The 25157-nt window shown below is 41.0% G+C and overlaps 2 protein-coding genes across 2 annotated transcripts; one reads left to right on the forward strand and one right to left on the reverse strand.

Annotated features, from left to right (window-relative positions):
• Positions 1-678: 678 nt before the first annotated feature.
• Positions 679-9812, reverse strand: cox7a1 (cytochrome c oxidase subunit 7A1). Its single transcript, XM_071530954.1, has 4 exons — positions 9741-9812; positions 3479-3565; positions 2162-2246; positions 679-890 (listed from the first exon to the last, which is right to left on the reverse strand). Exons 1-4 carry the CDS (start codon positions 9753-9755, stop codon positions 832-834), a joined length of 246 nt encoding a protein of 81 aa, XP_071387055.1. The 5' UTR covers positions 9756-9812; the 3' UTR covers positions 679-831.
• A 2626-nt stretch (positions 9813-12438) lies between these two features.
• Positions 12439-24402, forward strand: rnaset2l (ribonuclease T2, like). Its single transcript, XM_071530953.1, has 9 exons — positions 12439-12457; positions 14157-14351; positions 17529-17596; positions 18425-18482; positions 19298-19365; positions 22433-22546; positions 22630-22678; positions 22791-22865; positions 23583-24402. The coding sequence occupies exons 2-9, from the start codon at positions 14172-14174 to the stop codon at positions 23772-23774; spliced, it is 804 nt and encodes a 267-aa protein (XP_071387054.1). The 5' UTR covers positions 12439-12457; positions 14157-14171; the 3' UTR covers positions 23775-24402.
• The last annotated feature ends 755 nt before the right edge of the window (positions 24403-25157 follow it).

Genomic DNA, 25157 nt, shown 5'->3' on the forward strand with positions numbered 1-25157 from the left:
TTAACTAGATACTCCTCTCTGGTTAAAGATGTGCTTGGTTGGAATGAAAATTAGGTCAAGGAACCCATTAGATCTGATTCTGACCTTTGGGACCATCTGAGAGGATATGTATTGTTTGATGTGGTTTGGCACAGAATTACATTACTGTCAACAATTGAGGGAAGGAAGATAACATTTGGGAAAAGTGAATCTTATCATCAACTGTTTAAAAAAGGGAAAAAGAAAATGTAATCCCTGGCAACCTAACCCCCTCTTAAATGTATGTTTTGGGGGGGGGGGGGTTTCACGTTACCAACTTCTGTTTATAACCTTGTTAAGTAAAGCATAAAAAAAAAACCAAAAGTCCCTGTACCCCACTTTGAGAACCATTGTGTCTCATGCTATTTCTCATGTACTTTTGTGTATTTATGTTTCTATGGTTTTGTAACTGTTTTATTCATCTGCCTGCAAAGAGAATTGCCCTTCGGCTGCAATAAAGTTGAGTTGAATAAATTGAGTTTAACTTGAGTTGAACTGCTATAGCCTGTTGTTTTGAATGGAAATGGCCGTTCTATTCATTCAAATTTTGTAAGAAAGCCATTATAATCCCCCAGAAATCACAATGAGAAAATACATGAACACACACACACACACACACACACACACACACACACACAGTTAAAGACCAAACAGGCCTGGTGTAAGAGTTTTTAATTCTTTACAGTTTGTAGACATTCAGCCATCGTAACGAGAGAGACGGCCGTGATAAAATGGAACAGATTTATACGCTCATGTTAGACGGAGCCGGTTGTTGTCCTCCATGCGATAGACAGAGCCCAGGCTCGTTCTTCTCTACGCTTTCTTCTGCGGCAGGGAAGCCATGAGCAGCCAGTACAGGGAGTAGCAGGTTCCTGTAGAGACAAACACATAAACACAGCTGTGTTATATCATGTGGTCGGTGTATTTATATTCACATTAATATCCTGTTATTAACCAAGATACAAGCATGTTCTGTTTTAGAGCTGGAACATTTAAATATGAATTCTTGGACACAGGAATATGTGTTCCATCTACTGTCAGGGCGCTGTGACCTCTGACCCTTCACCTCTGTATTCTTGGTTTCTTGTAATATTGGTGATAAATGAACTGAAGCTAAGTCTACTGTTGAGCTTACTCTAAGTCACTCTGGATAAAGGAGTGAGCTAAATGGCTAAAATGTGTTATCAATATGAACATGATATTTGTTTTACAATAACCCAGATAAGCTGTTGAAACCAGTGAGACAGCTGAAATGTTCCAGTGTGAAACTGAGGCATGTAAACCTAATCCCTTTAACTGTCAGTTGCGCTGGAAGCAGAAATAATCTCATTGGTTGAGTTAGACCTCAGTAGATGGAGCCAAAGAACAATAAGTAAATTAGACTGAAGCCCACTTCCCAACTTGGTGACTTTTCTGCTGGATTTAACAACTTTTCAGAACCCTGTGATGTAAAAAAAAAAATAGTAGGCTATGATTGTTACCTGCTATAGTTAGCATGATGGTTAGCATCAGTGGTCGTATGGTAAGGATATTCTTTGGTATGGTGAAGTTATGGTTTGGTATGGTGAAGTTATGGTTTGGTGAAGTTATGGTTTGATATGATGAAGTTATGGTTTGATATGGTGAAGTTATGGTTTGATATGATGAAGTTATGGTTTGATATGGTGAAGTTATGGTTTGATATGGTGAAGTTATGGTTTGGTGAAATTATGGTTTGATATGATGAAGTTATGGTTTGATATGGTGAAGTTATGGTTTGGTGAACTTATGGTTTGATATGGTGAACTTATGGTTTGGTGAAGTTATGGTTTGATATGGTGAAGTTATGGTTTGGTATGGTGAAGTTATGGTTTGGTATGGTAAATTTATGGTTTGGTATGGTAAATTTATGGTTTGGTTGTTACCTGCTATAGTTAGCATGATGGTTAGCATCAGTGGTCGTATGGTAAGGATATTCTTTGGTATGGTTAAGTTATGGTTTGGTATGGTGAAGTTATGGTTTGGTGAAGTTATGGTTTGATATGGTGAAGTTATGGTTTGGTATGGTGAAGTTATGGTTTGGTTAAGTTATGGTTTGGTATGGTGAAGTTATGGTTTGGTGAAGTTATGGTTTGGTATGGTAAATTTATGGTTTGGTTGTTACCTGCTAAAGTTAGCGTCATGGTTGCCCGGTACAGCAGGACATCACCGGTTCCTCCCTTGATGTGGACTGGCAACCCGTTGTCCTCCTGTAACCATAGAAACCAAAGGGTAAAAAACCTCTTGCATAATTCTTCAACATGCCAAAACCTGAACATGATGTGTTTGTTTGTTTTTTTTATTTTATCTTTGTATAATTTGTGAATCAACATAGTGTATGCTACAGTGTTAGCATGGAGCCTACTATCACTCAACATAGTGTATGCTAAAGTGTTAGCATGGAGCATTGGAGCCAACGATCTACTGGGGACACTTGGATGATTTTAGTGTTTGTCTTCTCATTACTTAATGGCTAAGTTGACCAATGGGACAATCTACCAAATACCTCTTATTCTTGCTCTTGTTATTTTGTTCTTCCTCTATTTCCTCTGTTCCCAAGGAGGTTTTATATTATCTGTTTCTAACATTTCTCATGACTTGCTGTTTCTACTGTTTTCTTTGGTTATGGCTGAATCTAACCATCAGCCATTTCTGTTTCTTTCCCTAAGATATCCCCATTCATCATGTTTTCAGTGGAATTTGGCGAGTAGCTGCTCATATTTCTGATGAAGTCTTCTTCTCTCGTTATTTGTCCTGACCTCCAACAGTTTCTGGACATGGTGGTCGGTATTTAGGTGGAAGCAACAGCCAAGCCATCTGGCGTCAGCCACTGGGTGAGCGCTCCCTTTAGAGTCATCTGGCTGCTACACTGAGTAACTGAGTAGCTGCTGCAGATGGCGACGGAAAAGACCAGAAAGCGTCCAGCGTCAAGATTCACCGAAAGCCAAGTCATGATGGCTGACTCCAGCGTTCGTTCCATTTACTGGGAAACATGAACAAGGCGACAATAACAGAGAAGCTACACCAGAGGGAGCGGATCTGGTTGCCGTCAGGGTCTGGTTGCCGTGACGCTCTACCTGACAGAGCACCAACCCCACAGCACTCAGATTATCTAACTTCATCGGCTATCCCTGACTCATTATGCATAAATTATATTGTTCTAATGCACTCTGTGTAAATTGTCATACTCTGGGCCTCAGGTTATTTAACATATAGCTGGTTAGTGACCATAAAACTGAAAATACTAGACGTATATTGTACTTGGCCATTATATGGGTGGACATCAGTTTATAAAATCAGATCAAATCAGCAGAAACAGTCTATCTGAATGTAAACACCTCTTACGATTTACATGTAGACTATATGCTGAATAATTTTATAGTATGTCACTAGAAACAATATGTTGTTGTTGGCTTGTTCATTTTTCCCTTTTCCCTTTTACCTGGAAGAGTTTCTGGGCCTCGGGGACTTTGTTCCTCAGCTGTCTGGCGGAGCTGCTGAACGCTCGGCTGGCCAGCAGAGGAACTTTCTGGAAACACAAACAGAAAGAGGAAACTCAGGTAAAAGATCCAGAACTCTGACAGACTGTCAGAGAAGGAAGGGCAGCAGGGAGGCGCACTGAATAAAGAGTCCATCCTTCAACCGGGGGACCCAGGTTCAAACCCTGAGCAACACACTGATCCCTCCCAGCTCCAGACTCTGACCCCTGACCTCCCTGTGGAGAGGGAATCAATAGAATACCACAATTAAAGAGTGACGCTCTGTCTCATTGGGAAGGTCGCTTCCTTCTTTCTTGCTTCTGAATCAGGTTCCTTGTTTGATCTAACTGGTTTGAGACAGACAGTGTCATGTGACTGTAGGTGCACTCTGCGAACAACCAGTCTGACCAAACTGCTTTTTCAAGAAAAGAAACACATTCCAAGAAAAGATTAAAGTATGCTGGCTAGCGTTGTGTTCTTTTTGGCTATGAAATCTTTGTGTCATGCATGAAAAAGTTGTGCTCAAGCAGTGAAATGCAGAGTCTCTATGTTCTATGTTCAGTCAGGTTTCTGTGGTAAACAACCTGAGAGATAATAGTGATGCAGCTTTCTGTTTTAGTGCTTTTAGATTTAAGTGCCGCATTTGATACTGTGGATCATGAAATTTTAATTGATGGGCTTCAGAAATGGATTGGCCTATCTTGCCCAGTTTTAAACTGATTTAGATCCAAACCTACTGACGGTGAATTTTGTGTTGCACTTGGCACTTTCACCTCTGATCATATTGGTGTAACATGTGGGATCCCACAGGGGTCTGTTATTGGACCACTGCTCTTCAGTTTGTACATGCTCCTCTTGGGAAGAGTTGTCAGAAAACATAACATTCATTTCCATCATTTTCATCACCAGATGAATCATCTAAATATATCCTGTCTTAACTTTGTACAGCAAAATAAGGATCAAACGCAGATTGTGGTGTTAGGCACTGAGGCTCAGAGAAACTTCTCTGTTCATTTAGACTCCATCTCTTCAGGCCAAAAATCATGTCAAGAACTGCAGGGGTTGTTTTCAATTCTAATCTGAATTAAAAAAAATCACATCTGTAATGTTTCCAAAGCTGCTTTTTACCATCTAACAAACATATCCACAGTTTGCGATGTTACCTCCCCTACAATTTTAACAAGACGCAGAAAGAGAGAGCACATTACGCCTGCTTTGAAATTCATCCACTGGTTGCCTGTAAATTTTTGAATTGATTTTAAGATTCTTTTGTTGATTTTTAAATCCATTCATGGGCTTGTTCCAGATTATTTTAATGACATTGTTATTAGATGACAGTAGATCACTCGGATCACCTTCTAGTCGTTCCTGAAAGCAGAATGAAGACTGGAGAAGTTGCTTGACCTTCTGAACATCTGTTGAAACACTCAGCAGTTTTAAAGGGAAATGGAAAACTAAGGAGGTTTCTGTAGAACAAGTGTTTTTATCATTATAGTTTTGCTCAGTGGTCTAAAGCAGCATGCCGTGTAACCGGGACATCCCGGGCTGGAAGCCGGGCCAGGATCTTTGTCACATGACATCCTCCCTCTCCCACAGTCTTTCCTGTTTATCTCCACTGTCAACTTTCTAATAAAGGCAAAAATGGCCAAAAATAATCTTAAAATGTTCAATGTACAGCATTTAACTTTTTACGGTCATATGTTTGTTTCAGAAAGCTTTTTCTTGAAGCAGGGACTTCCATCCACCATTAACTTTAGCAAATGTTAAGAAAGTTTTGTTCCTCTTCTCTGATGCTGAAGCTTCCTGTGTCCCACCTGAAGGAGACAGAACCACAACTTGAACATTTGGACTTCCTCTAAAAGAATGACATCAGTATATTGGTTTCAGTGCAGGTTTTAGTGTCCTGTGGTCTAAATCCTGTTTCAGTAATTTCATTAGTATTCAGTGGAGAGTTTGAATGTCACATGGTGGAATTGAGAGGCTCCCTGACAGGTGATGTTATGGTTCTTGTGGTTCCTTATGTCTGGATGTTGATTGGATGACAGAATGTCAGCGCCTCTCTGTTCTCTGACACATTCAGAACTGTTTTACAAATTATTTCATGATTTTTTTTTTTTTTTTTTTGGATGTGTTTAATATTTTCAGATTGCTTTGCCTCTGTTGCAGTTGGTTGGTTCATTAATCTGTGATGGTGTGATGGGTTACAATGGAAAAAATTGATCCTTTGATCCTTTGACAGTAAAGTGAGACTGGAGGAAGGGAAACTGACTCTAGGCTTTGTATCGTTTCTGTTTTCCTGTCTGTTTTGCGGACAGAGGAGGATGCTGGGTAACGAGGGCTGAGCTGTTGGTGCCAGGTGGAGTCGCACTGGTTACTGAGGTTGATGGGGAATTTGGTGAATTGAAGACTTGGCTGTTCACTTTTTCCTTTCGTTGTTTTGCATGTGATTCTCAGTCTCTATCCCCTTTTCCCACAGTGCAATGCGTCAGTCATCAGGCGCCAAATTCAGACACTCAGCCTCATTAAAGAAGTGCTCTGTCTAACAGATTCACCTGAGAAAATAATTGTATATATTTTATTGTTTCTTTGAGCAGTATCTAACTATAAGATAAAAGTAAGAAACAGTTCAGTTATTGTGAACATTTAACACATTTATTAATTTTCACTCAGCCTTACTGGAACTTTTGTTCAACTCCCACAATCCATCCTTGTATTCAACCAGATAATCATGTGATCTGCATCACATCGCCTTCTCCCAGAATTCAACTGATGAGTCGTCAATCTTTCACTAACTAATCAAACAGATCGATCACCAGTTGCAAATGAAGCATCTGATGGGTCACAGTCCCTCTTCACTGCTGCTTAGTGCCTCACAGTCGCCCCCCCTACACACACACACACACACACACACACACACACGTACGTATCAGTGTTTCTGAATCTCTGCCAAACTATGGTCTGCTGCAGAGGCCAAACTCTGCCTGCGCTCTGCAAGACGGAAAACAAATACAGGCTGGTAATGCAGTTGTTATTAATATTATACAGCTGTATGAATCAACGCTCACACCTTATTTTATTTTTTCCTGCTGTCTGGGTCCAAGATGGATAAATACATTTCTCCCCGCCACATTCCTGCTCACCAAACACTGTTATTTTTTGTCTGTGAAGATAACAAAGGTGCATTGTGGGAGTTCTGATGTGTTTGATTTGGCTTTAAATAAAGTTTGGATGATTGCAGCTGCTACCTGGAGTATAAATACATCACTTCATCACACACACACACACTATAATGGAAGCTGACTGTGGTTTGACTTGTGTGTTTGCACTTTCCCTCTCATAGGGATGTGATACTGAACTGTGTGACTTTAGTTTACAGCATCACTTCATGAGAAACTGCTTCCACCAGACCTCAGTTCAGTTCTGTAGAAAAATAACTCCAGGCAGATAACTGAGGTTCTGGAGGAGGAAACAGCATTTTTTTCTCAGCTTATTCTGGAGGGAAACTCTTCAGCTGTAACTTCTCAACCACTGAGCCTCTCACTTCAGCCCTGTCTGTCTGTCTGTCTGTCTGTCTGTCTGTCTGTCTATCTGCCTGCCTGCCTGTCTCTCTGTCTGCCTGTCTGTCTCTTTAAGAAAGCTGTATAAATTGTAAACTGTCTACCAAGGTCACAGCGGGCAGCAGGAGGCACGAGTGACAGCCAATCACAGCCTCCCCACCTGACCGTTCAACCAGTCAAACGGCAGAGTAGGGAATGAACCCACCCAGCTGTGTGTGTGTGTGTGTGTGTGTGTGTGTGTGTGTGTGTGTGTGTGTGTGTTTCATATCAGGAATGGTAAACTGTGCCAAGAGGAGAGACGTGACTACTGTGATTTCCTGGGAAACACAGAAGGCTCCATGGAGGTTTAACAGTTTCATCACCAGTCTGCTGCCAGCCAGCTGAGTCTCCATCATGGAGGAACACTGTAGAACTGTGTGTTAGTTAATAAAGTGTAAATGTGTATGAAGCAGCTGTCAGCAGAGAGCAGCTGAGTCAGCTTGTTGTGGTGTGGCTGTAGATCCATTCAGTAACGTTCTCAGTAAAAGTGAATAGTGTGATAAGGTGGATTTGTTTCCAAATGTAGGTTACTGTGACACAGTAAACTGTTCGTATACTTCTTTAAAACTAAAAATAAGACAGTAAACTTTAATTTTACTTTTGTTTTACTTGCAAAATGTACACTTGAGAATAGCATACTTAGGTCCGTACTTGCACATACTTTTTTTTACACTTTTGCAAAATTTACTGAGAATAGTTCTAGGCTATATTTAGGCTTACTTACTTTTAATCATACAAGAGGAATACTTACTTAAAAGTGGTCCAATTAAGTCACAAGAGGTTCAACTATACCTAAGTATACTTTTAACATTTGTGTGAGTCAACCTCAAGTATACTAAAAGTATACAGATGTACACTTAAAGTATACTACAGAGGGACAGGGTACCGCCTTAGCGGACTTCCTGTGCCGAGATCCTTTATACTTTCCAGTATAGCTCTGTTAAACAAATCCTGATGCATTTTGTTGTACTTAATTCTTGATTGTTGGTGATGTTGATGTGGAGCACTTTGTTGTTAAATGTCTGTCTTTAATTGTAATGTCCTTTCTGTTGTGGTTGTATTTGTCTGACAGTTGCCACAGACACAAAGACACAAAGAGAATTTCCGAAAGGATAATAAATTTAGCCTATGTGTAATAGAATGTGGTGTGGTTATGTGTTTTATGTGCAATGTCATGTCATTGTGTTTATTCTGAACAGAGCTGCTATGATGCATGACAAATTTCAGAGAAATCTGACAATAAAGTCCTATCGTATCGTATCGTATCGTACTATATAAGTATACTTTTATAAACTAAATGGTACAGACCAATATAGTCCCAGTAAGTAACACAATAGTAGTCTACACTTAAAAGTAAACTAATACATTACCAAAGTTAGAAGACCTATTCTGAAGTATACTTTAAAACATTCACTTCAAGTTTACTACTTTTAGCCCTAGTCTCTAAAAAACCCAGCTCAGTCAGCTCAGTTAACCTGAACAAACTGTTAGCTAGCTAACTAGCCAGCAAACACACTGATGTTAATGTGAACATGCTAACGCTAGCTGATACTAGCTACGTTAGCTAGTGTGCTAATCAGATGTGTTAACAACAAGACAGTGATGGTTAGCTGACCAGATGCTATGGTTAGCTAGCTAACAAGCTGACATTATCTAAACACTAAATCAATCAGATCAATCAAACAGGTTTAGAAACACGACCAACTGTTGCCAAGAGCTGAGGACCTCCAACAAGATGGTGTTACGTCACCTGAAAGTCCCGTAGGCTATATCTGTCTAAGAAGCTAGCAAGCTTGCTGAGAATGTAAACATGTTAGCCAGGAGTAATCTCATATGCCAACTGCTTTGTATTCATTCCTATTTATACAATAAGCTGTTCAAAATACAGTCACACAGTTTTGACATGTTCTTGTGTGTGTGTGTGTGTGTGTGTGTGTAGGACAGGGTCTATGACTAGTTTAACCAGTTTACCACATAGACACTATGTGTTAAATGTGCATAATCTGACTGGCTAATACAAATATCCTGCACTAAGGACATCGCTACAGGAGAGAGAGAGAGAGAGAGAGGGAGAGATAGAAAGAGAGAGAGAGAGAGAGAGAGAGAGATCCCTAGGAATGACACGAGCAAGAGAAACAGAATAAGGGAAAGAGACAGCGGAAGACGGAGAGAAACGTGTGAGGAGAGAGTGTCACCCTGCACAGGTCATCTGAGGTGATCTACAGTATATATATATAGACCAGATCTGTCCCTGTCTGACACCATGGTGCCACACTGGGAGCTCAGCAGCAACACCAAACACACCACAGCAACACCAAACACACCACAGCAACACCAAACACACCACAGCAACACAAACACCAGTCAGACTCAGCTTCTGACGGTTAAAACAGTCGAGTTTTTGCCTTCTGCTCTGAATATTCACAACACAGTACAAAGGTCAAGTCAGGCCGGCTCGCCTTCCCTCGCTCCCTCCCAGAGAAAAACGCTGTCTATTCTATCTATCTGTTCTATATCTAATCTCTCGCTCTTTAGCTTACATTACACCTGAAGCAGAAGAGAAGCAGGCAGGGAGGAAAGAGGGAGGAAGAGAGGAAGAAAGAGAGAGAAAAATAGCAGGTGTAGTTACCAGTAGGTGATTCATGTCTGTGGTGGTGTGTGTCGTCGGCAGGAACTAGCCAGGCCCTTCACAAGGACACACACACACACACACACATTAAAAAAAAAAAAAAAAACACACACACACACACACACGTATCAGTGTTTCTGAATCTCTGCCAAACTATGGTCCGCTGCAGAGGCCAAACTCTGCCTGCGCTCTGCAAGACGGAAAACAAATACAGGCTGGTAATGCAGTTGTTATTAATATTATACAGCTGTATGAATCAACGCTCACACCTTATTTTAGGTGCAATTTCATGCGTAGTTTTCACTGTCATGTTTTTAAGTTTTGTGTTGTTTTCCATGTCTGAAGCAATTTCCTGCTGTCTGGGTCCAAGATGGATAAATACATTTCTCCCCGCCACATTCCTGCTCACCAAACACTGTTATTTATTGTCTGTGACGATAACAAAGGTGCATTGTGGGAGTTCTGATGTGTTTGATTTGGCTTTAAATAAAGTTTGGATGATTGCAGCTGCTGCCTGGAGTATAAATACATCACTTCCTGTGGCCTGCATCTCTGCTTCTGTTCAGGTGCAAAACAGCCTGACTGAAGTAAAGCTGCTGTGATGCTCACTGTTACATTACATCACTTACTACAATATGTTTCTTTATATTACATTATTACTTTGTTACATTAAGTTACTCAATGTCACTTACAGTAATGTTGCATTACAATACTTACTGTCGCATTGTTACTTTATGACATTATGTTACGTACTACTGTAAGTTTATGTTACGTTACATTACTTTGTTACATGACATTACTTAATGTTGCATTACATTACTTTATATTTCATTACATTTATTTTATATTATGTTACTTAATGTTACATTTGATTTCGTTGTGTAATGTTCTGTTGCCTTGTGTTCTTTGTGTTGTCACGTTGCTTTGTGCTGCATTGTGTTGTATTGTGTTGTTGGGTTGTATTGTGTTGTATTGTGCTGCATTGTGTTGCATTGTGTTGTATTGTGTAGCATTGTGTTGCATTGTGTTGTATTGTGTAGCATTGTGTTGCATTGTGTTGTATTGTGCTGCATTGTGTTGCATTGTGTTGTATTGTGCTGCATTGTGTTGCATTGTGTTGTATTGTGCTGCATTGTGTTGCATTGTGTTGTATTGTGCTGCATTGTGTTGCATTGTGTTGTATTGTGTTGTATTGTGTTGCATTGTGTTGTATTGTGTTGCATTGTGTTGCATTGTGTTGCATTGTGTTGTATTGCGTTGTATTGTGTTGCATTGTGTTGCATTGTGTTGTATTGTGTTGTTGGGTTGTATTGTGTTGCATTGTGTTGCATTGTGTTGCATTGTGTTGTATTGTGTTGTTGGGTTGTATTGTGTTGCATTGTGTTGTATTGTTGTGTTTTTGCATTCTTTAATTGTGTTGCATTGTGTTGCAGTGTTGCATTGTGTTGCATTGTGTTGCATTGTGTTGTATTGTGTTGTTGGGTTGCATTGTGTTGTATTGTGTTGCATTGTGTTGTATTGTTGTGTTTTTGCGTTCTTTAATTGTGTTGCATTGCATTATGTTGCATTGTTGTGTTGCTTTGTGTTGTCCCCATTGCATTGTATTACTTTGTGTTGTGCTGTTGTGTGCTGTTGCATTATTGCAGTGTGTTTTGAGATTTAGTATCTAATGTAATGTAATGCCATGTAATATAATGCCTTGATGGGGTCAACTGCTGAACATTTAGAAATCTCTCTGTCTGTCCATCTGTCTGTCTGTCTGTCTGTGAACAGGGAAGTGATTCTCTAGTTGAATTCACAGCTGTGATCATGAAACAAATCTCTCTCTCACTCTCTCTCACACACACATACACACAATCACACTCTCTCTTTCTCTCTCTCTCTCTCACACACACACACACACACACAGATAAACACAAAGTTGGTCTGTTTCAGTTCTTATTTTTACTGAAATCCTCTGAAACCTGACAGGGTGTCAGTCCGGAAGCAGCTCAGGCTGTGGTGAGTTTCTCACTTCTCTTCTGACCTCTGACCTCTGACCTCGCTCAGCTTCCCAGTCAGATTCATGTTGTTAGGAATCATCATTGGTGAAGTGAAGCAGCCTGCAGCGCTGGATACTCACCTGCAGCTCAGTCTGATGTCTTTATTATAATGGTAATGTGTTTAACTGATGTTGTGGTTTATAGTGTTTTCTCCTCCTCCTCTCCTCTCGTTTAAAAATAAAAACCATTACCTGAAGTTTCATAATTTCTCTAAAAACTATTGGGTCCAGTCTGTAAAAGCTTATTAACCAAGAACTTCATTACCTTCTGTCCTTTAAAAAATACTACATTAAAGTAATATAATACAGTAATTTACAGTACTGTATACATTTTAAATTATAAATTTGCTTAGTTATTTGTTTAATTTTGGATTCATCTCATTGTATTTTCCCTTTCTTTTGTACAAGGACCTGTGGAATTTAAATTTAAATGTAATTGATATTATTTAATTTTTTTTATTAGAGATTTTATCTTTTATACAAGACAATTACTGGCAACTTTGTTCTTCATTTGTTCTTCGTGTGAAAAAAAAGGAAAATTGAATTAAAAAACACAAACAAAAAACTCTTCAAACGTACTCAGATGTTTTTACATTTTCTCACTTCCTCTTTCAGCAGGAAGTGACAGCGTCGGCTCTGAGCTGCAGTCAGCTGCAGCGCGGCGAGGCGACGACAGGTAACTGCTGCTCGCTTTATTCCTCACAGATTCACTGATATTTGGTGGAAATGCTCATATTCTATTTTCTAACATACTTCCTTACAGAACCATCATTTAGGAAACCTGTCAGGATGTAAGATGGGAGGTTTACTGCTTGATTCATCAGTTTTTGGTTTTTATTACTCAGTATATGGAAGTTCTGGATGAGTTAATTATTTTTGCTCATTTGATTCAAATTTGAGTCTTGCACTCTTAAAAATTACAAACTGTTGTCAACAGATCTGTCCAGACAGTTTGACACTAAACTGTGTTTTTGTTTTTTGACTCTGTGACAAACTGATGTGTTCAACATGACACCTGATATCAGAACTGGCACTTTTAAAATCTTTTTAAATTGTTGTGATAATGTTAATAAAAACTGCCACCGGTTTACCATCATGTCTTGGTAGAAATACGTTTCTGACTTTAAAGTGGATACAGACAACTTTTCAGCTTTCCCCCGTTGTCCCCCCTAGTGTTTCCAAGTGGTTTTGTTGTTTGCTCCGCTGTTACAAAGACAACCAGATCTCTTTCTGTTACAGCCTAGCTCCATGCAACAGAACAAACCATCTGTCTGCTTATCAACTCCTTGATCATAACGGACAATGGATCATTTGTTTGTTTCTGGCTGCTAGCATTAGCGTTAGCTAGCGTTAGCAACATGGCTAACACTAGCTACGATAGCTAACGCTAGCAGCCAGAAACAAACATAGTTAGATGAATGTTTCTTTTGTTATGTTTCTGGCTGGTCCTGGCTTCCTTGTAGCTCCTGGTTCGTTTTCTGGCTGCTAGCGTTAGCGTTAGCAACAAGTGTTTCCACTGTCACTGCGGTTGTTCCACCATCCGCCATTTCCGCTACTGGGGATAGCTACCTTTTTTTTTTTACTGGGGATAGCTACCGGACCTCTTTTGGTTGCGCAATGGATGACACACTTCCTTTGTGCTGTAAATGGAGCCTTCATTCTCCCGGGACATCGAACCCGGTGGCAGACAGAATTGCATAGTGAAAGCGAGGCTTATAGGGAACCAATCTAAACACCGATGGTGTCATTATTCTATAGACATTACACTGTGCAATCAACATTTACTTTATAGTGATAAGTTAAAGCAAAAAAGTTGTCTATAGGGTCTTTAAAAGGGAAATGAGTTTGATTTTTTTTCTGCATGAGGAGAAATGTTACATCACTGCTGTAATGCTGCTTCACATTGTTTCAAACTGTCTTTGTATACATCAGATTTTTTACATTTCTTGAAGTAAAGTAAATCTTTTAACAGTGTAATAAGTCTGAATTTTACATTTGGTTAATTTAAATGTTGTTCTCACTCAGTCTCTCAGTTCTGTTCTCTACTTAATGTTCAGTATTCAATTTCTAGGAACAAAACAATAAGCCCAAATATTCTGTGGTTCCTTTTTCTGACTTCTATTGATGTTATTGGTGTTAAATGTAAGTGGTGTAAATAATTTGTTGTTATGCTGTGGAAAGGTTTTACAGCTGTGGAAAGGTTTTGGGTGATTAACAACACACGTCAATTATTAGACCACAGAAAAGCAACCAGAAAAAAATATTGATTTATTGTTTTTATAGAAACTGAATCGGGTTTTATACTTGTACCGCATTTTGTAGGCGCCGCTGATTTAAAATGCCATGTCTTTGTTGTCTATGCGCTCCTCGGTCAGTGAGTCCAGGTGGAGATGCTGCGCTCAGCGCTGCCCCTGCTGCTCTGTCTGGGTACTGCGGTTCCATGGATGGGAGAGGAACACCAAGAGGACTACAAACATGGCCGCCGAGACGCTGAGCCCCACAGCGACAAGGCCTTCTGCTCCTGGAAATGCCTCAAGTTCACCCTGCAGTGGCCCGGAGGCTTCTGTGTGGTGAGCTGCCTTCATCACTTCATCACTTCATCATCAACAATACTAATCACTGCAGTAGAAGAAGAGGAGGCAGGTGGAGGGAAAGTGGGTTCACCAAAAACTAAATGACAACACTTCATCACTAAATAACTGGAACGTATTGAACATCACAGACTGATGATGAATAACAGGAAGCGATTCAGAGGGGAATTTTCCTTTAATATATTCATGAATTAAAGCTACACTAGGCGATTTTCTCGGACCACTAGAGGGCGACAGAAACCGCAACACATTTGTAAAACACACACAGCAAAGCTACTGGGCTACAGAAGCCCTGAAGGACAAACCGTGCATAAAGGCTAATGGCTAAAATAAATGTACCTACGGAGAAATATCACCTGTTACCAGTCTCACTTTGCCAGAGTTTTCTCTCGCTGAAGGTCACATGACCCACAGTGACCAGTGAAGAGGCAGGTAGCAGGTTTACTGGTTGAAAACGTTTCCTCGCTCGCTTCATCGATTCACCATTACTCGGGCCAACTTTGACAACAAGCTTTAGGAAAGAGGAGAAAACAACAACATAGCTGCTGTGTGGCTGTTTGTTTATATCATTATGTCTCATGGAAATCTCCACTTTTTTTTTTTTTTTTATCAGTCTTCAAATATACAACAAATTGGCAATGACAGTTCTTTCTATATCACCAGAGTAAGCTGAGTACAGTACATATGTGTCAAAGACAATAATCAAAAGGAAATAGAGAAAACAAAAACAAAACAAAGAGAAAAGAAATAGTAAATTATAGGGAGAAAAAAGCAAACAAACAAAAAAACAAACAAACAAACAAAAACAACAACAACAAAGAACACTATATACATTCCAGGGGTTAAAGTACTTTATACTGCGCAAATACAAAGTGTAATTTTGGGCATTCATGCTTTTCATACATTTTAGAGATTTGGAAAATGTTTCTAATTCGTTTTTTAAAGGCTGTTAAACAGTAGCCTGGTAAGACCGTCCTGATCACATGACCTCACATTCTGTTTCGCTCCACGGATCAGTCTGGACCTCTAGCCGCCCACATCCATTTCCTGAAATCACAATGTAACCGGGCCAATCAGGGACTGGGTCGTGGTTGATGAGGTGAAATACAGGCCGCCGCTGGAAAAACAGTAATGGCGTCTCCCGAAGCGACGAGCGGAAACGTGAACGTTAGCAGAGTAAACAGCCATGAGTGCAGTTATTGCAGAAATAGACTCAATAACAACAATTAAACAAGAACAACAGTATGCACTAGCGGAGTTTCTCGGCGGAAAACGTTCTTCCCACTGGATTTGAATTTGGATTTGCTGATTGGCTGAAGGAGTTTGTCTGTCAAGGCAAGTAGTCCCGCCCACTGAAATGGATGTGGGCGGCTAGAGGTCCAGACTGATCCGTGGAGCGAAACAGAATGTGAGGTCACATGATCAGGATGGTTTTACCAGGCTAGTTAAACAGGGTTTTGTTTTGCAATATTTACATTTGTGTATAAAATATTTTGCCAAAATAAATAAATCATTAATTAAAAAGTCTATATTTCGATCTTCTATCTAAAAACATGACAAATTTGACATTTTCTAGCAGAAATGGTGGTAGAACCTCAATGCTAGATTTAATCCATAAATTCAAATTAGACCAAAGATTATGAGTAATATTAGAGTGAAAAAATAAATGATCTGTTGTCTCTACCTCTGTATTACAAAATTGACAAGAATTACAGTTTATATTAAATTTTAATCTTAGAAATTCACTAGAGGGGCAAATTTCATTAATTATCTTGAAGTGTACCGCTTTAGCCTTGGGGGGGGGGGGGGGGGTGAAATATATCTTTTTCTAATTTTGCGGAGAGCCAAACTTGAGTAAATGTCTAAGATATAATTCCTTCTTAGAGGGTCAGGATAACATACTTTTAACAGTGCGTTTCTGATAAAGTAATTATTACAAGCTCTTGGAAATCTCCACGTAGCACACGTTAGTTTCAGGATTGGTTACAGGGTCTGAAATCGCTTACTGCAGGTTTAATCTGAAGTTAGAAGGGGAAAAAACAGACTGAAATTCTTTGTATGTGATGTAATGATTTATTTCATCCTGCAATGGAAAGATCAGATATGAGTAATACATTTTGAACTATTGTGATCTAGTTCCAGTGTCAACATGGTCTCCCCGCACTCAGTGACATCATTAATCCTCAGGAGGAGATTCAGCCAGTTTCAGTTCATGTGGTATAATATAGAATGATTGTCTCATCCGGAAAAACGTATCTGCGTTTTATCAGCTTTTAAAAATTAGATTTATTCATTCTGTTCATGTCCTCAGAGAGAGGCAGCGGGGATCCGGACTGATGTAGTTCCTGTGGTTTTCCAGTAAAACTCTGAACAGCTGCCAGTGTGACAGAGGTTCAGGCTGTGGTCACACTGCAGGCTTCAGGCTCAGTTCTCAATTTTAACAATTTAACAATTTTAACAAAAGCATTGCAGGAATTCTTTCCTTACCTCTTCATTGAAAAACAACAGAGAAATCCGTGATAAACGGGCCGGCCGACTTTTTCCTCAAACAACTTAATAACCCGACCGTAAACATAGACTTTTCATGGTTAACAGTTAGCGATTTTTAAAATACAATTGGAGCCAATGACTTCCGCGTTGATGGCTAAAAAGGGAACGTGGGAAGTCAGAAAGTAACGGGAGTAGAGCAAACAAATTTTGTTATTTCCGTAGGATTTGTTGACGTAAGAAATGCATTAAAAAACACCGGCCTTATCCTTTAAGAGTTACAGGCCGCCTCCCTCACTGACTGGATGTTCAGGCTGCACAGTCACAGAAAGAAGATCTGACCTCTGACCTCCTCACATACCAAGAGTTTCAGTCAGTTTCTCCTATCTGTTTCCAGACTGATTAAATAATCTATTAAGGGAAAATGTCTCCAAACTATCAGTTTGTTTTCATAATGTCAGCAGAAAGCCACATGAACCGCTTCACACTGAATGAAAATACAAAGTTTTATCACTGTTGAAGTACTGAAGGACTGATAAAACCATAATGATGTTATTATGGAGTTTTAGTAGAGAGTTTGGACCTCCAATATGGCTGCCAAACATAGTGTGACATCACCTGTCTGTCTGCCTGACTTCCTGTCTCTCTGTCTCTCTGTCTCCCTCTCAGTCTCTGGACAGCTGGTCTCATTGCAGGATTCCTCTGAATATCCACAACTGGACCATCCATGGTCTCTGGTAAATATCACTCAAACACTCAGACCGGACAGACAGACAGACAGACAGACAGACAGACAGACAGACGGCGGATCAGGGCCGCTAGTTCCATAACATTACTTAAATACAAGATAATAACTTTACCTACTGTTAAAGTTCGTAGGGCAGCAGAAGACGAGTTGCCCACACTACTAACACAGGAGAGTTTGGGGCAAAATGTGGAAAGTTAAGTTTCACTTTAGTTTTCACAGCAGGAGACTCTGTGGACTGAGCTCAGTCTGCTGCCTGCACATCTCCACATGACAGACAGGATGTGATGCGACACCAGAGATCAATTTATTTGATTTTTTTTAAAACTTATTTTTATTGGAATATTGCATTTTACAAATCACAGAATCAACATATGAAATAATTCCAGTATAATCCCCATCCCTCCATTCACTTCAACGTAAACTGCTTCCTTCTCCTGTTCTCTTCTGTGCAGATATAGAAATGTAAGCTCATTTTGGCAACTTCCAGTTTTGATGTAAATTAATGATTAAAGACTAAAGATTTACATTAAGATTAGATTAAATATTTTAATGACCCAATATCCTTAAAAAGGCTTTATGTGATTTATAGAGACGAAACAATTTTAGCTGCAGTTTTATTTGGTGTCAGACATGACAGGAAGACACTGGAAAAGCCTTCTGTCAGTCTGTTTCCCTACAGGGAGAAACAGTATTGTGTTATTTTCCATGTGACTGTGTGTGTGGCTGTGTGTGTGGCTGTGTGTGTGTGTGTGTGTGTGTGTGTGACTGTGTGTGTGACTGTGTGTGTGTGTGTGTGTGTGTGTGTGTGTGTCCGCAGGCCTCAGAGGGTGCTGAACTGCTGCCACTGCTGGCCCATCTTCCACTCTGATGTCCAGGCAAGTCAGCTCATTTTAATATTTGAATATCTAAAAATATATATATAAGGCTCCCGCACACCATACACTTGCAAATCACAATTTAATGTAGTGATGTTTCTGTCATAGACCTTCTTCAAGGCATCAAACATGGAAATTGGATGGATTACTCTAAAGCAATTACCTCATCCAAGTAAACCTTTGCATTCCCTTTTACCCCTTTTTGTACTTTTTTTTTGTACTATTATTTTTTTGTACTCATTTTGTACTATCTTTATAAGTATTTGACATATTTGCTCAAGGTAGACCACTTTGTATAGACAGGAGTTTTATACTTTATCTCCTATTATAATAACCGATTTGTATTTATGTGATAAATGCTGGCCTTTTTATTGATTTACTAATTTGATAAAAGCTGATTTGTTGATGTATTGTGTATACTGATAATCCGTTATGTTTGAGATTGTGAATCGTCTTGCACCTGTTGTCAATGACGACCAAAACTTTAAGCAGCCTACAGATGACATCATTTCCATGTTTGATGCTTTGAAGAAGATCTATGACCAAAACGCTGCTACATTAAATTGTGATTTGTGAGTGGATGGTGTGCGGGAGCCTTATATATTTTTTATGTTGCTTCTTTTACTCCCTGCACCCATGACTGAAATTGTCAGGTGTGCACACTTTGTTCTATTATTAGAATATTTTAATATCTGTTGTTACCCGGGGTGACAGGAACACAAGACTGACACCTACAGACAGCAGAAGGTCAAAGTGAAGGTCAGTATGTGTCCAGACAGCAGAGACTGACCTCTCTGTTTGCTCTCTGTGTTCAGGAGCTGGAGGCGGAGCTGGCTGAACTGTGGCCTTCTTTACTGAAAACCAAGTCCAGCTTCCTCTTCTGGTAGGAGAACCAAACTGCATCCAACACAACAACAAACAGTACCGGACCTAGAAACAAGAACAAATAGTACCACAGCCACAGACAGTAAGACACGTACTGTGTATCAGGGTTCGTTCAGACAATATTAAATCAAATTCCAGGACTTTCAGTGACTTTCTCCAGCACTATTTTTCTGTTCATGAGGCAACACACAAAAGCAAGAAACATCTCTGTAAACCTGACTGTGTTTTAACAACCATCAGCGCTTCTGAGTCGTCTTTTTTCCAGAATGTCTTTTCTGTTTTGACTTTCATTCTGTCAAACACTGCAAACATTTTATTTATATATTTCAAGGTCTTTTTAAGCACTAGCTCACATAACAGGCTTATTTTCCAGGTATTTCAGTATTTACATTTTGAAAAGTTAAATTCAAGAACTTGAAGCACCTTGTGTGAAACCTGATATCCCACTACTAGGAGGAGAGGAGAGGAGAGGAGGAGACAAGGACAGGAGAGGAGAGGAGAGGAGAGGAGGAGACAAGGAGAGGAAAGGAGAGGAGACAAGGAGAGGAAAGGAGAGGAGACAAGGAGAGGAGAGGAGGAGAGGAGACAAGGACAGGAGAGGAGAGGAGAGGAGACAAGGAGAGGAGAGGAGAGGAGAGGAGAGGAGAGGAGACAATGAGAGGAAAGGAGAGGAGAGGAGACAAGGAGAGGAGAGGAGATGAGACAAGGAGAGGAGAGGAGGAGAGGAGACAAGGACCGGAGAGGAGAGGAGAGGGGACAAGGAGAGGAGAGGAGAGGGGAGGAGAGAGTAGAGGAGATGAGGAGAGGAGAAGAGGAGAGGAGACAAGGAGAGGAGAGAGGAGAGGAGAGAGTAGAGGAGAGGAGGAGAGGAGAAGAGGAGCGGGGACAGAGAGAAGAGAGGAGATGAGGAGAGGAGACAGAGAGAGGAGAGGAGACAAGGAGAGGAGGAGAGGAAAGGAGAGGAGAGAGGAGAGGAAAGGAGAGGGGAGGAGAGAGGAGAGGAGGAGAGGAGAGGAGAGGAGAGGAGACAAGGAGAGGAGACAGAGAGAGGAGAGGAGAGGAGACAAGGAGAGGAGGAGAGGAAAGGAGAGGAGAGAGGAGAGGAGACAAGAAGAGGAGAGGAGAGAGGAGACAAGGAGAGGAGAGGAGAGAGGAGACAAAGAGAGGAGAGGAGGAGGTTATAAATTCTAGTATACAAGAACTGAACCATATCCATCAAATAAGACAAAATAAACAAACCCACAAACACTAAATGTTACTTAACTCTGAAATACCAGCTCCAGCTCCACACTGCTCTGCAGTGCCAAACTCTTCCAGACCCATAAACAATAGTCAAGAGCTCCAAACCAAAGAGTGCAGCACTAGATTCCTGTTGTGACTAGAGCTGCCACGGTTACCGCGGTAACGCAATCACGTCACACAGAGTCAAGCTGATCACCGCTTCGTTTTTTTTTGGTTTATTTTAGGCCTATTTTTTATGTTCCAGTTTTTGCTTGTAAAAGTTATGTGATCTGAAATAAATACAATACTATTTTTTAAATAATAATAATAATTATTGTAATTGTGTAGCCTATTTTCTTCACGCCATGTGTTCGAAAGTTTCCACGTCCCCAGGACGTGCTTTGCAACTGTTGGCTACGGAAAGTTTTTGCTTCAAATTAGGCTAAAAACATGGATCTTGTAGCGAAACCCAACTTTACTTCTCCTGTTTGGGAGAAGTAAGGTTCATCGGCTTGAGCCCGAAGAAGAGGGAAAGCCAAAGGATTTGGACGAGGCAAGAAAATCAACATCATGCGAGGAAACACGACAAATATAGCATCGCATCTCAGGACCATCTTAGGAGGCTCCGAGGCGTTTGCTAGAGAGACTAAATACAACCGGGACAGCAACAAGTGGCGAGCACTTACAACAACTGTAACACTGTTCTGAACTTTAAATTTTTTTTTTTATGGCGGTTACCACGATGGTTTGAATGGCTTCGCTAATTTGCGCGGTGAGGAAAACACCGACCTGGTTGTGACCGACCTGGAGAGGAAAGCAGCACGTCGTCCTGTCAGGTGGAAACTCTGTGTCTCCAACATGTCCATGCTTCAGGAACTAAGATACACAGCCTTGTTTTAGCTTGATCACAGTGCATTTTTGACTTTATCATGTGGATTTTCTTTTGGTTTCGTAAGCCCAAGGTAATCCTTCAGCTGAACTGAAAATATGAAAATCACCAAAATTTGGATTTACATGGTTTTCACAGGACAACAGCGATATTCTACACTAGGGCTGCAACTAACGATTATTTTCATTGTCGATTAATCTGTTGATTATTTTCTTGATTAATGGATTAGTTGTTTGGTCTATAAAATGTCAGAAAATGGTGAAAAATGTCAATTATCAAAACAGTTGGTGATTAATAGTTGACAACTAATCGATTAATCGTTGCAGATATTCTACATTTCCAAAACAACAAACAGGACTTATTTATTACAACTAGATCTTTTCCTCATAACAACATTACAGTTCCTGTTATAACAACATGACTTATCTCGTTATGACAAGACGTTAAATATATAGTAAATATATAGTCGTATTCCCTGTATAGTGACACTATTTATTCATTTCTGGTACTTTGGTCAGACACTAAATGCAACTTACTACTGAGCCTTGTAAAAGCCCCTGGATGACTCACTTAGTCACCACACTTATCATATATACTGTATATATTTTCAGGAATCTCTTGTTTCTTTCTTCTTTGTCTTTGGTGTTTGATATTTAAATTCTATTTGTAAAGCTTGATTGCTGCTTGTTTCTCTGTCTAAATGTCTGTTTGTTGCACTGCACCAACCTCACCAAGTCAAAGTCCTAGTATGTGAAAATGTACCTGGAGAAAATAAATCTGATTCTGATGACTAGATACTTCTAGATATAGCAGTGGCAGCAATATGCTGTGCTAACAAGCTGCACAGATACAATTGTTGAGTTTTTGTGAGACTATAGTATGTTTTCTGGCTCACTGTGTGTGTGTGTGTGTGTGTGTGTGTGTGTGTGTGTGTGTGTGTGTGTGTGTGTGACAGGAAGCAGGAGTGGGATAAGCACGGTGTGTGTGCAGCGTGTGTGGAGGGGATGAACTCTCCGCTGCGCTACTTCCAGATCTCCCTCAAGCTGCGAGGACAGTTCGACATCCACAAGTTAGAGTATACACACACGCACACACACACGCACACACACACGCACACACACACACTCTCTCTAACCCCTGCTCTCCCTGCAGAGCGCTGGATGCAGCTGGGATCCAGCCCTCCTGTCAGCGGCCCTACAAGGTAGAAACACAAAACACCTCATGGATGAAGATGTGAAGCAGCTGCTGTGGCTCAAATGGCATCTCACTGTGTGTGTGTGTGTGTGTGTGTGTGTGTGTGTGTGTGTGTGCAGCTCTCTGAGGTGCAGAGTGCTCTGGCTCCAGTCCTGGGTGACCAACATGAGATCCAGTGTGTAACAGATGACAAGGTCAGCTCTCTCTCTCTGTTTCTCTCTCCCTGTTACTCTCTCTCTGTTTCTCCCTCCCTGTTACTCTCTCTCTCTCTTTGTTTCTCTTCCTCTCTCTGTTTCTCTCTGTGTCCTCCTCATTCCTTCTCTCACTCCCTTTCCCCTCATCTCCTTTCTCTGCTCTTCCCCCCTTCTCTCATTCTCTCCTTCTTTCTCCTGATGCTGCGGTCACACCAGAGTGGAGAGAAAAAAACAAAAAATCGCCCCTCATTCATTTCAATGGAGCAGCAGCAGACTGGTCGTACTGGTCAGCTCCCAGTGTGACTGTGTGTTACACTCGTCATTTAAAATGGAGCCAGTTATCCACTGTGACTGTCTGGTGTGCAGGGAGGCTGCTGGGTTAAGCTGTGACTCACCAATCAGCCCACTGGGCCATTTAACAATCTGATTCAGAGAGTTTCTGTTCTGTAAGGATAGAGAGATTAGCAGTGGTAACAGTATTAGGAGTAGTAGTGGTACCAGAACCAACAATAGTAGTGGTAATACTTGTAGTATTTCCTTCTGCTCTCTTTATGTCTATTCGTCTGTCAGATCAGACAGGAAGTCTTCTACCTCTAAAACATTGTATGTATTCATGCCTTTTCCCTCTCTCCCTTTTGTTCTTAACTTCCTTCCTTATCCCCTCCCTCCCTCCATCCATCCATCCCTCCCTCCATCCCTCCCTCCCTCCCTCCTCAGGACAGAGAGGTTTGGTTCCAGGTGAAGATTCCTCTCTCTCACAACCTGACGGTGGGTTGTGCTCACCAGCCCCCCCCGCGGGACGAGGCCGGCCCGGGGCGGAGCTTCTCCCCCGGGCATCCCTGCCCCGCCCAGCTGCCTCTCTTCTACTTCCCCATCGACCACGAGCAGCCTCACCGGCCCTGTGGCTGACCCCACACACACACACACACACACACACACACTGCCGATCACCAGTCTGGACCCACCTGACTGAATGTTCTCTGTGTTCCTCATTCTCTTAAATCCATTCTGATCTAAAGGCTTCTGCTGAAAATGCTTGAAATGAGTTTCTTAGTCAAATATAAATAGTGAAGTTGATCCTATGTATGAATTTCTTTCCAAAGGCAAAGGGCGGCTGCTTTAAAGAATCTAAAATATAAGATAGTTTTGATTTGTTTAACACTTTTTTGGTCGCTGCATAATTCCATTTGTGTTATTTCATAGTTTTGATGTCTTCACTGTTATTCTAAAATGTGGAAAATAGTAAAAATAGAAAAATGTGGTGTGTGCAAACAGGCAGTGTATGTACGTTCCTGAAGCACGGTTTAATTTCATTGCATTGGGTTTGCTGGCAGCTGACAGAATGATGCTCCTGAACTGGAAAAAGCTGAACCCAAATACATTTTCTGTCTATAAGTGGTTGGATGACAGAGTTTAACAGAGTTTCTCCTGCATGTTCAGTATTTATCATTTTCCATGTCGTCTACATCCTAGTTGTAGCAATATAACCTCTTTAATTGTGCATTTGATTGATAATGTTGACAATAAATCAATATAATAACCCATTTTTTGCATCTCCTTTGCCAGCCTCAAATTTTATTTATCAAGAATGGAAAATTGGACAAAAATGGAAAAATGGAAACAAGATGCTTCCACTCGCCATGTCATGATCGCACCATTCAGATTGTAGTTTTAGTAACATTTGCTCTGGAGGCAGAAATAATCTCATTGGTTGAGTTAAACCTCAGTGGGCGGAGCTAAAACCACAGTTTTTCTGGTTAAGTAACATCAGACTGAAGCTCAGTGAAAAAGACAAGAGGTAAGAGAGGAGGAAGCTGATATTGTGAAGCCTAGCACTCTGCTGCTAACTGAAAAAATACAATCTGTCCATACTAAGTTATCTAGGTTAGCTAGTTAGCTAGCTGGCCTTCAAGTTCAAACTAGCCTTACTAGCCTGTAGCTAGCTAGGTAAGTCATTTCTATTTATATTTTTCATTTGGATTTTGACCAGAGTTCCTTCTCTGCCAGTCAAGGTCAGTTTGGCTGCACTCGTTCTTCACGGCGGGCGCTCTGGCTCGGCGGGCGCTCTGGCTCGACGGGCGCTCTGGCTCGACGGGGCGCTCTGGCTCGGCGGGCGCTCTGGCTCGACGGGGCGCTCTGGCTCGGCGGGCGCTCTGGCTCGACGGGGCGCTCTGGCTCGGCGGGCGCTCTGGCTCGGCGGAGCTCTGGCTCGGCGGGCGCTCTGGCTCGGCGGGCGCTCTGGCTCGGCGGGGCGCTCTGGCTCGGCGGGCGCTCTGGCTCGGCGGGCGCTCT

Source organism: Centroberyx affinis, unplaced genomic scaffold (genome assembly GCF_046629955.1).
Source record: "Centroberyx affinis isolate AG114_WGS23_722 - 3 ecotype Tasmania unplaced genomic scaffold, CSIRO-AGI_Caff_v1 ptg002007l_1, whole genome shotgun sequence".
In the NCBI taxonomy this organism is placed as follows: Eukaryota; Metazoa; Chordata; class Actinopteri; order Beryciformes; family Berycidae; genus Centroberyx; species Centroberyx affinis.